General features: G+C 42.5%; 1 protein-coding gene across 7 annotated transcripts in view; it reads left to right on the top strand.

Annotated features, from left to right (window-relative positions):
• Positions 1-4,871: 4,871 nt before the first annotated feature.
• The window catches only part of grin2bb (glutamate receptor, ionotropic, N-methyl D-aspartate 2B, genome duplicate b), a 107,299-nt gene continuing 97,549 nt past the window's right edge, over positions 4,872-14,621 (top strand). For 2 of the 7 annotated variants that reach the window (XM_069665909.1, XM_069665903.1), the window contains exons 1-2: positions 6,401-6,919; positions 10,218-11,015. In XM_069665909.1, the coding sequence (XP_069522010.1) occupies positions 11,007-11,015 (9 nt within the window). In that variant the 5' untranslated portion in view covers positions 6,401-6,919; positions 10,218-11,006. Of the gene's footprint in view, positions 5,182-5,229; positions 5,613-6,400; positions 6,920-10,217; positions 11,016-14,621 lie in introns of those variants that run through there. The other 5 variants (XM_069665907.1, XM_069665906.1, XM_069665905.1 and 2 more) reach the window with 5 other exon arrangements.

Below are 14,621 nucleotides of genomic sequence, written 5' to 3'. Positions count from 1 at the left end.
TCATCCGAAACACATGATCACATGATGATATTCTGCGTTTTATTATAGTATTTGTTATTATATATTTTATTATGTATTATATAAATGGATGGACAGATATGAACTATGATGTCAGCCTCTTTATATTACAGAGTTTTAACCCGGACTTCTTCTCCCTCAACGTGACGCATTACACCGGACTAAATAACATTGATATTGAAGTGTCAGGCAGAATCAGGAGCTGCGCAACACACAGGTTTCAAACCTGGTGAGACGCAGGAGGAGCCAGGCCCGGAGTCACCCCATAGTGCACAAAGCCTCCAAGTGTTGCAATCTGACCCCCCTAGCATCAAGAAATGTGTTCATCAGTCTATCCTGAAATCATACATCAAACTAAGTCCCGGACCAAAAGTACATTAAAGGGCCTTGAACACTATCCTCTGTGTTATGAGTTGTTTTGTCAAATGTTTTTTTGTATCCTGTCTGTAATTTTTATGTTGCACATGGAGCTGCTGTGATGCAAGAAAAAATTCAGACAATAAAGTATTTATCTATCGCTCTATCTATCTAGGAGGCGGATCATATGGCCTGTATGGCCTATGTGCCAGATATGTTTGGGTATTTCCTGACACAAGCTCAAGGTAACCAGTTGTTTCAAATGAACCCAAAATATAATGTTACTTCAATGCTGACAGAATTAATTCATATATGACACGGACCAAGTTCGTGTGTGATTTCTGTGGCTCACAGCAATAAGTGGGTTTTATGGTGTGTTATATTCAGGTGAGATCGAAACCAGGTTGAAACGTGCTTGCAAATACATGTATTTATTTTCGTTGGTGGCTGTGATGAACTGCTCACTTCTACAACAATTTTTGCCACAGTTCATATGACAGGAGAGTTGAACATCAGTAGTGTGCTTGTGAATGTGTGGCAAATCCGGCGACCAAGGCCGAAAACTGCTGCTGTTAAGTAAACACAGAAACAGCTGGCTTACCAGTAGGGGGATATGGGCTGCTTCCCAAGTCTCTTATTTGATAGCTCCTAGGAGCGAGGAGCGAGGAGAGAGGAGGGAGTTCCGAGGAGCGATAAGCGAGGATACACGAGAGCAGCCTCTACGGAAGTCTTTTACTGGCCGACACGCCCCCTTATTACAGATCAGTTAGTGATTGGACGCTGCAGCAGATCGGACTTATGTGAAACACAACATCACCGGAGTTTCATATCGCAGAGAGGAAGAAGCGGACCTTAAAACAGACTTTACAGGGCGCCTTGAAACCGACTATAAACAACGCCGGTATAATGAGTTGGTATCTGACAAGCTGAGATCGTTTAGAATGAAATATTGATCCTAACTTGTCGTAAAATATATAAAATGCAGTGAATAACTGCAGATTTGATCTGTTTTCTGGGTCAACATCTGAGTAAAAATAAGTTGTCAAAAATCAAAAGTAGCAAAAACAGATTCATTTGTATTAAATTTAATCTAAAGAAATACCTCTCATCATGATCAGTTATTTCCTGCTAACTTTTATTACAGGTGAATGAACGAATTCAGGGGGAGCAGGAGAGTCTCTCTGTCAGCAGGTAACACTTTTTACGTGCGAGAGTGATCATCAGGTCAGGTTTGATCAGCGTGACGTGATTTCTATTTATCGTGAAACTTTGAGCCTAATCAATAATGTTCATAGTTCATGAACAGACAGTATTTGGGCTTATTAAATAATTAATTCAGATCAGATGATCAGTGATCAAAAATGTAAATAATGAACAAATAATATAAAGACACAGTGCTGTAGGAAATGTCCGTCTGGCTCTGCAGCAGGAACACAGACTGCAGCCTGTTCTTCATGTGCAGGTGTTTGTTACACAGGTAACAGGTTACAGAGAGAAAGCACTGTTACTGTGTGTTTTATTAGAATGAATACAGTGCACATGTGTGCAGACACAAACAGCTGTTAGAGCAGACTGACAGTTGATCCAGCGGTGATCAGCTGACGCGATCATCACAAACGGACGTCGCAGCACGTGACGCTTCATCGGAAAGGACGTCTCATGTATCTTAAAAAACATTCCCTCGTTTCCTCTCTCCTCTCTTGGTTTCCTCGCGTCTCTCCGTGCATCTCTGGTGGGAGGGACTAAAACGCAAGTGAACGACGCAAGTGAAGGGAACATGGATGCAATTTAAGAGACTTGGGAAGCAGCCATCACTGGGACTGCTTCTCAAGTCTCTTTAATTGCATCCGTGCATCCCTCACTTGCGTCTTAGTCCCTCCCACCAGAGATGCATGGAGAGACGCGAGGAAACCAAGAGAGGAGAGAGGGAATGTTTTTTAAGATACATGAGACGTCCTTTCCACTGAACTGTCACGAGCAGCGATGTCCGTTTGTGATGGCAGCGGTTCCTGCTGCTTAGAGCCATACAGACATTTCTTACCAGCACTTTGCCTTTATATTTTTTATTTATTATTTGCATTTTTAATTACTGATAATCTGATTTGAATTCATTATTTAATAAGCCCAAATACTGTTATGTTCATGAACTGAAAATTATTTATGAGGCTAAAAGTTTCAGGGGAAATAGAAATCATGTCACACTGATCAAACGGTCGACCTTAATGATCAGTCTCACACGTGACTGAATAAGATGACAATAAACAAGACTAGGTGGAAACCTAGTCTGTTGCTGACCGCATCAGGGCAATGGTCAACTGGAAGCGTGACACGCGCCGAAAATGTAGAGATTAGGAGGCTTGCCGTTGTTGTTTTTTTTAACTTTATTTGTGACTTTTCCAGGAAATTATTTGATAAAGTCACTAGAAGGTTCCTTATTGCGGTTCCTGTTTAATTTTCTTCGAAATAAATACATAGTCATAATCTCCCGCAGGCCATAAGTAAATATGTTTGTAAAAATAAATAAATCACGTCATGTTACATACGTAACTTGGGTGCGAGCTGTCCCTCTCTCCCCCTAGCTTGCTCTCCGTCTCTTCGTCTCGGCTCATGCGGTTGTTTTCCCTGTCTGTTAATTAAGGTCCCGTTTCTAATGTAAATAAGATCGTTTTCTGTTAAGACCAACCCAGGGGAATCTTAAAACAAAGACCAGAAACTATCCCTGAATATGCGTGCTGCGGACGTAGGTGAGGACATTGGATGAGCATTTCCCTTTAACCGTCATCAAGTTAACAGCACTAGCTTGCTTATTAATATTAAAGTGTAACGTCAAAAATAAAACACGCTGAGTGTCGGACAGAACTACTGACTTTTAACAACATGGTAAGTTAATTTAATTTCTAAGTAACCTAGGTATAAAAATGAGCTAGCTAGACATTTAGCCTAAGTTACCTAAACTTGCTAGTTAGTAGCCTAAACCTTGCTAGCTTGTTACAGGCTCAGCGTTTAGTCGTGTTTCAATTAAAAAGAACAACAACATGAAATTCTGGGACCTGAATTATCTGAACTGAAACTTTTTATTGATTTAGAAATGAGCAAATTTGCACTTCATTTCAACGTTTTTATATCGCTCATAGTAACTAAAGCTAACTCAATAATTTACAACGAGGCGTTCACCGTGGTGAAGTTAGTTTTAAGTTGGATATTCGACAGCCATTCACTCAGGAGCCAGCGACGCTTTCTCTCTCGGCTCCCCCCAGAGTTGGCAGAGGGAGGACGGTTAGCTGAACTCCGAGCCCTCACAAAAAACACTGGCAGAGCCTGATTTAGGGACCATCACTAAATTACTGTCAAATGGACACAAAACTTGTGTTTTTATAATATGTCTGTGAATTGCCTATATTAAAGTTAGGATTAAAAAATACAACTTAATTGGGTACATTTAAATGTTTGAGTATTATTCATTTATTTTCTATATATTTTTCAAATAAAGAAAAATGGCTTTTTTTCCACCTCATTTTATTGTAATTTTTTCAATAGCTTTCATGTGACCCAGTGTCCTCAAATCAATGTCAGATGTTAATAATCGCTTGGACATAGAAGACACAGCTCATTCTACTGTATTTTTTTCCTGCTAATATTTTATTGAATTTTTTTATGGGAAAATTATTGTTTTTTTTAATAGCTTGTCAGATGTTAATACTATAAGTGCGAGGGCTCGGAGTTCAGTTAACCGTCCTCCCTCTACCATCTCTGGGGGAAGCCGAGAGAGAAAGCGCCGCTGGCTCCTGAGTGAATGTGTGTCGAATATCCAATATAAAACTAACTTCACCGCGGTGAGGCGTTCAAGGTGAAACAAGTTTTTTAAAACCTTTCTTGGTTTCTTTCTTGAACAACCTGCTCGCTGAACATTATCAAGCTTAATTAGACTATAAAAAAGTATAATTCTTTTCAGTAACTTGTATCTATGAAAGAATGCTGTATTGGAGTAAATATTGTTTATATTGTTATTTCAGACAAAACAATTCTAATAAATGTAAATTACATTTTCCCCGATAATTTGTTACAAACTTTGACAGGTTTTAGACTTTGATTGAAGCAGAAAACTTGCACATTGATAGTGAGGGAATACTGTGTAAAATACATTTTTTAGATAGCTGGGTAACATATTCTGGAGGACCAATGGAAATCTTTGGGAATGACAGGTGATTTGTAAGTAACTGATCTCCAAATTTAGCTCATTTTATTTTCATCTCTGAGCACGGCCTGACAACAGAGGGAGCTATTGCTTTCTTTATAGGAACAATTTTCTTGACAATTGTTGCAACAGCCCTTCTTTACTGTAGCATCTTTCTAATTCACAATCCTATAGAGGGACCCACCTCCACATCTCTCGCTCCCTCTCCCTCTCTCTCGCTCTCTCTCTCTCTCTCTCTCTCTCGGAGGCGGAGGAGAGCGAGTTAGTGCAGTTTGAGTTATGCTCTGCGCTCCATGCCAGCCAGAGGTGTGTTTCGGCTCCACTCTGTGTATCTCTGGGTAGCAGCACCCCAGCATGCATCCAGCCTGAGTGCCATGTCTAACAGCTGTGTTGGCAAAGGGTTACAGCTCATCTGAAGGGAAGGGAGCATCCTGCTTTGAGGAGGACAGAAGATAAAAGAAGACTGACCAGTTGCAGGGAGCGGGGGGAGATAACTGACAGCCCCCCCCCACCCCTCGCATCACTAAACAGAGCAAAAACGGAAGGCTTTGGAGTATTCAATTTTTTCTTTCGTTTTATATTTTTCTTATTCCTCATCGCGGTGCTGGGAGGTGCTTCATCTTTTCATATAGTCTCTCTCTCCGTCATTTGCCTCCTCATTTATTTCTCCATCTACCTGGTGTATAATTTTCTCTATTTATGAGTGAGAGAAGAGGAAAACGGAGGGAGGACTTTGTTTTCATTTTTGTCCTTTCTTTCCTCCTCTCCACTCTTCCATCCCTCTCACCAAACCGTCTCATACCTGTCGGTCTCTCCTTGCCATTTCATCCCTAACTGCTGCCGTCAGTTCATCACCCCCTCCCTCCTATCGCCTCTTTCTGTCTCTAAAGTCTGATGTTTTATGAACTTGGATGAATTTTCTTCAAAGACAACTTAAAAACTCCTCATGATTGACTTTTTCCCCTTTTCCTTCTCTTTTTGGTCCCTCCACACCCATTTTCTTTGCATCACACTCTTGCGGGATTCTTAAATGTAACTCTAGGTAGGTTAACTATCGTTTAGTGTCTGTCTATCTGTCTGTCTGTGTGTATTTGTGTGTGCTTTACGTATACATAAAACACACATTAACACACACATGCACTCGCACACTAAACTATGCCTAAAAGAACGATATTCAGTCAGTCGATAGTGGTCTGGTCTCGCACCGTTTCCGCCCCCTCTGTTCTTCTCATTAAGTCAACGCATCTTTGATTGTCGTCTTTGGGAAATCTTTGTATCTGTCCACCTTTAATTCACCCGCTCTGCTTTTGATGAAGATGCTTCATTTGTTGCGCAACCTGTTGTCGTATCGAAGGAGGAGAAATTAAGTTTCAAGGAAAATTACATTTATTTCTAGGCAGCTTTTGCGTCTGTTACTATTCATTACAATTTGGCAAAGTTGTGGATATTGTGTCTAAAGTTAGTTCATGTTATTTACTGAGGTGCATTCAAAGTTTGGAGCTAATAGCCATCTGGAGTTATTAAGAGAGTATCCCATTTCATGCTTGATTTATGCTCATTTTCATTCTGCCATTAGTTCTTTTACTGCCTCCCATCACACAAACACACACACGCTCACTGTCGTCATCGAAAATAGAAACGAACCCTTGAGCTTCTGCATGTTCAAAGTTTTCCCGTCCCTCTCTTTAATCAGTTTTCATTCTTCATCCCTGAAGCTCTTCCCTCTGCTCTCGTCTTCATCCTCCTCCTCTATCAGGGAAGAGAGAGAGACCGGTTGGCATTAGTTGGATGTTGAAGAGTGGATTAAGTGGGTAATGCCTTGCGGTGGATTTGAGGTGCAATAGACAGTGTGCAGGTAGATAGACAGACTGATAGACAGATAAAAATAGACCTCATCTCATCACTTCCTCTCTCTCCAGCTCTGTCACGTTTTCCTCCTTATCTTTGACGTTGTGTTTGATGCTTCGTCTCTACTTCTCGCTGCCACACCTTTTTGGGAGCGCTGTTTTAAAGCGTCACCACTGCTAGACTGTAAGTTTTTAGCCTATATATCCGTGGACACCTGCCTGAAATTGACTGTGCACTCAGCTTTATTGGAAACACCCAGCGGCATATAGGCCCCACACACGCGCCACTTTAGTCCCCTTTTTCCCCTTTTTCTTACGGACCGTTAACGTGGCTAAATAAACGCCTCTTTCTTGATGGTTCTGAGAGTGGGATGTCACCATGAAGGAATATGAAGGACCACTCGTTTTGCTCTGTCTTTGCTTTTGTGTCTCAACTCTGCTCCTCTGTAAAACATCTCCACTACAGTCTATAAATTATGTGTTACAGAAAAGAGTTAATTAGGTGAGTAGTGAATTGATACAGCACCCACTTCCTCCTCGCAACTGAGTGTTATGCACATGCACGACCTGTGTGTGCACTAAATGTGAGCATGTGTGTGTGTTTGCATCTGACCGTCCGCATGATGGAAACGTGTTCTGCATGAGCTTTCATCAGCAGGTTCGCTGTGAAGACTATTTTTTGCTTCTCCCGTTGAACCTCTCCTTCACCCTGCTGCGACTAATCGCGTGTTTATCAGGCTTTTGATCTTTATCCATTTCCTGTATGTTTTCTTTGTATCTCTAAGAGTTGAACACGTAACCACTTCTCTCTTTAGCACGAGAGCTTTATCATGTCGAGGAATATTTCTATTCCCCGGCAGACACGAGCCAAAAGTGGATGAAGTCGAATATCTCCCATCAGCTAACATCTGTTGACTCGCTCAGCTAGTCCAGTGCGGTGTGCAGGTGCATGCATTCACATGCATCTATTTCAGCCCTCTCCCTCTCCTTATTGTGCATTTTAGTTGTTTGAGGTTTGTTAACCAATGCTGTGCTGCTGCTGCTGCCCTCCTCCTCCTCCTCCTCCTCCTCCTCCTTATCCCTCCCCCACTACATTTCTCGTTGTTTCCTGCTCGATGGATATGCAACAGATCTCTGAAAATGAATCACAGATCTAATGCGACGTATACACCAGCTTTACAGCATCAGACTCTCCAGCATGACCTTAATAAGTACGCTGCACTCGTGGTAGGCTGAATATCTCAGAGTGCATCATATATTTCCAAAGTGATCCGATGTTGCGTTAGAGGTCTTCTTCCAGAAGTCTTGAGTTGAGAATGCTCGTGATATATCTGATCAATTCAATTGCTAAGTAAATAAAGTAAGACCCACAAAAAGCTAATTATATATAAGTATAAATCATGTGCTAAAATCTTGGTAGATAAGTTAAAAACTGGCATTAACAACAACGCTTCTGTCGCTCACTGTGACGGCTCTTTGGCACAGACTAAAAACACAACAAGTGTCTAATGGTGGCTTCCTCTTCCTCTTCCTCTCAGATATTCTCCATTAACAGAGTGGAAGTGTGGGCTGCTGCCCTAAAAGTTTCAAGTTGATTTTAACCAAGCGCCTTAAAGCGCAAACAGTCTAAATGATTCAGGACGTCATCCTTAAGAGTGGTGGGCTGCGGACACGCTGTGAGCATACGCTGGTTTAAATATAAAGGCTTTTAATGGGCGTGCGCACCTCTTGGATTTCAGCCTAATGAAGGATTTATGTTTAAGAGAGAAGTCATTAAAACTGTGTTAAGATTTGGAATAACTTGAACATAATAACATGATTCAACATTTTAAACAGCTGTTGATGCTTTACCCAGCAGAGGAACTTAACAAACAAGTTGTTTTCTGCTGAGCTTTACTGAAGGATGTACGTAGGATATACTAATTCTGCACGAGTGAAGCTATCAGTGTCGTTTTAACGCTATTATAGGAGTGAGAGATAATTCGACTTTGAAGGAGTCGGAGAGTAAGATGGATTTTTGTAAATAAAATTTGTTGAATGAATAATTCATCACGCTGCCAGACAGGATTAAAATTCCTCACATGCAGATCTCCCTGACTGTTTTACCAAAGCTACGTGTTTGTGTACGGACACGCCCGACCTCCTCAAAATGCTCCGATCCACACATTCACATCTGCTGATACAGATATATCCCTTTGTGCATGTGTGTGTGTGTTAAAGAGAAAACTTCTTTCATCTCTTAAGAGTCAGAGAGTTTTCAGAACATGCATCACTATGGCTAGTAAGTATGTAAGTAACAATTATTTTCAGGACCGATCAATACGTGGATTTGTGTCTTGATTCAGTTAAATGTTGAAACTGTAAGACGTTGGAGAATAGACAAGAAACATCCGTCACAAAGGTCAAAGTGACGCCCTAAAATGTTTCCTTTCGTTCAGTCAACAGTTGTGTAACGCTTTCCTTTAATGACATAGAAAATTAAGATTTGTCTAAGCCTTTGTTAAACTATGGAATCCATAAATTCTCTGTTAAAGCTCCTGTGAGGAGTTTTCTGATGGTTATGAAACAGACTGAAATTAATTCTGATGACTCTATATGACCTACAAAAGCAAACCAGACCATCAGCAACAACATTGATTATTTCTATGTAGTTATTTTAAATGTCTGAAGCTGCTGGCGGGGGGGTAGGTGTCAGACGAAGCGATTAACTGCACGCTGCCTTTGTTTACATTTTCCGGGGCAGACATTTAAAGTGAGTCACACATATGACTGTTAAAGAAAGCAGGAGGAGATTTTCTTTTAAAAAGCAACACTTTAGCATGTACAGGACAAAATCAGCAAAGAGATAAGAGGTACGGCTTTGTCCACAGGGGGCGCCAAAATCAACACAAACCAAAAGTTCCTCACAGGAGCTTTAAAGTCGAGGTAAAATGAAAAATGTCATTTTAGTCCTTTTAGATCACATCCCCGGTAATATTGTGCATCTGTTTGACAATATAGGCAAAAAAAATACAGAAAATCCATTTCTTCGTATTCTTATATCAAAATCTGATCATTTTAACTTCCGGTAAAACTAAATTTCACGCGTGCTTACGTAAGTTAGCACCAAACAATTTCAGCCAATCAATCTGCAACATTTAGCCGCAGAGCACCAAGAACGCTCGGTCAGTTAGCTAGCTACTGCGCTGTGGAGAACGTCTCTTCTCAACGATCCAATCAAAACCCTCTAACGATATGTCCCGCCTGCACGTCCTGTTTCACTCGGAAATACGTCACGATACGGAAGCTAGATACTAACATTTTGTTAAAAAATATTTTGGCGTATCATTTTGTGTCCCATCAATCAGGATTAATCCATATTAGCCGACTATCATTGAGACACAAGTATGGATTACATTACCGTCAAACCTTGTGAGATAGTTAAATAGCAGAAATCTAAAAGGTTAAAACGTAAAACATTTAAACCACAAGTTGATATTTACAGCACGGCTACATTTCTGTTGATGAACCTAATATTCTTTTAGCACCAGTCAGGACCTGCTGTTTGAGAAACACTGGATTTAAAGTATCAAACAAAGGCTGTGAGCATGTCCAAGGAGAGAAACAGCACAGAAATATTACCAGGCAACAACATTCAGCACATTCAGATTGCAGTGAAAGGGGGCATGTAGACACAGCGGCTTGACTGAGCTAAGCCTTGACCTCTGAGGCAATTGACTTGTGTGTACACACCGACAGCACATCCATCCACAGCCGCGCTCTGCCATCTGACTCTGTGCTTCTTTTCCTTCTCCCCTCAGACTGAGAAAGAGGAGAGCGCACAGCGGGCCTGGCAAACCCATGATCATGACCGGCTAAAGCAAGCAAAGGCAAGGAAGAAAGCCAAAGAAGAAGAAGAAGAAGAAGGAGGAAGGAAGGAAGGGAGGGAAGAAGAGGAGTGCGCACGCACACACACACACACACACACACGCGCTGCTGCTCATCTCCTCATCTCCAAGGCAACTGTGTTCACACACTCGCAGACTTCTGGGAGGGGACCTGGGCGAGCTTCATCGGTAGCGTTGGAGGAGGAAGGGGAGAGAGAATCGGATGGAAAGAGAGGAATGAAAGAGCGCACCTTCATCACTTCCTGTCGATCATTTTTTAGTTCAGACGCTCGCTGACGTTTGAGTCAACTTTTTAAAATTCCTAAAGTTTGTGTCAAAAGTATTTTAGTTTAGTAATCTGTTTTGGCCTCTTTATATGTAAAATCCTTGTTTTTAAGCAAACCACTGCAAACACAGTCTTCATGCTAACACATGTAGAAGTTAAGTGAATGACTCCACGCTAGTTATTGTTAATTTCTTACTTATTATCACACAAACAAAGTGGTCTTCCCCCTCACTTCTAACGCCCCAGCGTCGCCCACCTATCTCCAATCCCCAATTCCGCTCACGCCCTTCCCTGCTGCGAAGACCCCACTCCGGCCTCCCGCGTGCGACTTCATCTGTCCTACCATCCCTTCATCCGAGGCTATGAGAGGAGGAGTCGAATCCCAGATCACTCCATCATGCCAGTTCTGAAGAGCAGAGAGGAGATCCGGGCTGGCAATGTTCAAGGTAGGCAGACGATTGGAGTCGACTGTTTGTTTGTGTGTCTGCGAGCAGTGAGGGACAAACTTTTCTCTAGAAATCAACAAGTTGTGAATTTGCTGAGGGGAAATCTGCTTCGTCAAAATGGTCCCAAGTTCGGCCGCTACGTTATGATGAATCTATTGGCTATTTTTGATGGATTAACAGTCGTAGTAGTGGGAACTGCCTGACACAGTTGCCTAGAGTGCAAGCTGACATCCTTTAACTTCTTGTTTTGTCCAATTCGGAGGTATTAACAGAGTTTCTGACATTTAAGAAACAGAAATCAGGTTGTGCTGCGATTTCTTTGCTTGATAATCTATAAAAGCTAATTGTCTCACCATTAAATCGACTAATCATGTCAGCTGCAGTCATAACTGCATCCCAGAATCCAAATCATTTACAGTGTTGAGTCATACCAGCTAATATCTAACAATTACGCTTCCTGTGTTATTTATTCATTCAGCTCTAATGTAAGCTCAGAAATCGTCCTCTTTGTGGTCATTTCACACTAAAGAGCAAAGGACGTGTAAATAATGTGCTGAAGCTGCTCTACAGATGTTTCCTGTTGGACGTTAGATAATGCAGCATTGTGTCATTTGTGGTGACACATCTGGTGCCTCTTGAGAAACTTGCCTCAAGGATGGGTTTAAATGAGGAAATGGCTGCGCTTTGTGTTTCATTAAAAGTGGAAGACGTTCTCTGGGCTGTGCGATTTCGTGACAGCGATCCTGCACATCACTCCGTAATCGTTTTGTCTAGATGTTGGCCCTTAACAAAAAGTTGAAGAGCAAGAATCTGTGAGAGAATAACTTTTGTCCTTTCTTGGCTGACCGACTGAGTGAGTGAGTGACGGTACTTTCAGAGCCGTAGAGAGAGAGTCCCGACATCGCAATGGCAGATCATTGGACCTCCACTGACGCGACTCTGTGTCTATACGGCTCTGGATACTTTGTTCAGGGAGTAGGCGGGGTTGCTCCTCCGCTGCTCGTCCGCTGTCCTCACCTACGTCCGCAGCGCGCACCTGCTTTCAAACACGTTGTCATCAGCCTCATAAGGACAGGCCTTGTAACACACTGCCAACAAACGCACATTAACCTAGTCTTGTTTTCTAAGTTGTTAAACTCTCTAGTAAATAGTTTGCCCAATAAGTGTAGAAGTCTACAGCAGCTGTCGATTTGTTCCCATTATAAGCAAGAGGATAGGAAGAGAAGGACAAGAGGATGAGGGGAAAAAAACCCTCCCATAATGCTAAAGACAAATTGTCCTTTTCCGTCACACATTCTGTTTCTGCTCTCCGTGAGCGAGGCCGGCGTGGAGATAAGGGATAACAAGGCAGAAGCTTCAATAAGCCCATCAAAACGGCGAGTCGTGCCGCTTCATAAGGGAAAACAGGTCGAGACAATAGTCGCCGTATAAAGGAGCAGAGCGGGGAAAGCCGGAGCCTATTTTATTGCTGAGCTTGTGCTCCTTTCAGCAGCCGCTCAGGAGCTTGGGCTGATAAAATGCACATTTAAAAGTTGGAGGGGCGTGTAAAGATAATGGGAAGCCTTGTCTAAGAGGCGATGTGACAAGGCGTACGAGAGAGGAGATAAAGTCGGAAAAGGAAAGAATTCACACATGAAGTTCACGAGCGCAGAATGGACTTTAAATTCAAGTGTGTTTGAACTTCAGCTGTCGTCATCATCATGTGCGCGAACATTCCTACATCGCTACAGAGAACGATCTGCTTCCTCTGGAGCGAGGCCAGGTTTTGTCTCTTGGTGGTATTGCGGATTATTCTCTTGGCTGGATTATTTTAAGCTAGCTAATGCTCCTGTATCTCTTCTTTCCACATTTGCATGCACTGACTCACAACCTGATGCAGCTATCTAATTATGATGCCTCTCTTTGTTGAAGCGTGACTAAGAGGAGGTGTGTGACAGCTAGTTATGTCCCTCCCTCACCACACTACAGCTTCCGCAGTGAGACAGACCCACCATATTCTGCTCCTTACTCACATATGCTGCACAGACTCTGCACTTTTTCAGCTCCCTGAATCCCTCACCACAATATTTCAATCAAAACTTCATCTTCTGTCTCAACAGTTGGCTATTGGCTGACGCTGCAGGCTTGAAATGGCTGCATGAGAACTGTGTTCCTAGGGCAGATCTCTCCTCTGAAAAAACAGTGTGGAGGGAACATGACAGAGAGCAGGCGAGGGGTTGAGGCGTGGCAGACGGGGGGGGAAAGAGACAGACAGGCACAGATCCAGACGCAGGCGGTAAATCCAGAGGGAGCTTCACAGACAGTGGATGAAGGAGGAAGCTTTGTAGACAGATGTAGTGCTGAGTGTATCAGCAACGAGGCCTAGGAGGGGCGTGTTGTTGCAGCGTCGTGATGCTGCATGTTTCTGAGGAGTGGGTTGGATCAGGCGGGCGGTGCGGCCCCTGTTTCCATCAGAGGGCCGCGAACAAAGTGGCCACATTGAATACATGGGCGTCAGGATGTTGACGCTGGGACTCGCAGACAGCTGGCTGACTCAGTTTTGGATACGTGCCTCATGTGAGCAGCTTTACAAATGTTGATTGAGTGGTTGAAGGATTACAGGTGCTGAGCAGCCTGGTGTTTATTGTTTACTCAGAGCCGCAGAGAGGGAGGGAGACAAGTGCAAAGTAGTCACACAATGCCTCTGAAGTACCTCCATCACGCTGCATTTTCAAAATGTTTCAAGAAATGATCCACACAGCACAAGCTGAAAAAGACAAGAATGCATTCACTCCAGTTTTCATGGCTAAAATTCCCTCAGTCTTTAAGCTGTCACCTTCCTCTGAAGAATCTTATTCCTGCTTAATCCAACAGCTGTGCAGTAACTCGTACCTTCATGATGGCTATAACGTGAGGAAGGATTTAAGGGAGCGTTTAGGTAAGTGAGGGAGGTGATTCTAAAATGTGTCCGTTCTATTTGTATCGACAAAAGCATTTACTAAATAGACACGACTTTCAGTGTGAGCAATGCTATTCAACAGCTCCACAAACGACGGGCTTTTCCAAAGATCCCTGGACTCAAAAATGTGTTTTTGTTCGGTGAATTTTCCATAAAATATCCGACTGAATTTTATCCCTCTAAAGTGTTTAATCAGAGAGGTGTTTTCACATTCCTCTACTACATGTGGAAATGTTTGTTCCCTTAAAACTGAGACTCAGATCTACCCCGGGCAAGAAAGAAACCTGAAACCTCTCGTGTAGGAGAGAGCGGATGTGTCGGTATGCAGAGTTAGCATTAGCACAGTGAAAGTTTGGCCACCTTAAGTTAACACTGTAACATAATGGTGGATTGCCTTGGATGTGTAGCAACTGCTAACGCCAAATATCCTCCGTGACAACTATCACTACTAGTTATGCAAATGATAAGAAATCAATTACACTTCCCGTCTCCCAAGTGGGCGTGGCTTACTTTTCCCCCCTGCAAAAACAATCAATTAAATCAATCAGGGAAGTTCAGCAAAGATTCACATTTTCACAAGTGAAGACAGATCTGTTTTTTCAGGTCTTGCAAGAGTGTGTTGCTTAGACATCGACAGGACTCAAATGATCTTGAATTGTCCGTCTGAA

Source organism: Semicossyphus pulcher, unplaced genomic scaffold (assembly GCF_022749685.1).
Source record: "Semicossyphus pulcher isolate SPU_LCO1_2020_fin unplaced genomic scaffold, fSemPul1.0.p SCAF_17, whole genome shotgun sequence".
In the NCBI taxonomy this organism is placed as follows: domain Eukaryota; kingdom Metazoa; phylum Chordata; class Actinopteri; order Labriformes; family Labridae; genus Semicossyphus; species Semicossyphus pulcher.
Note: the sequence above shows the minus strand (reverse complement) of the source record. Positions and strands in the feature narration are given on the sequence as shown.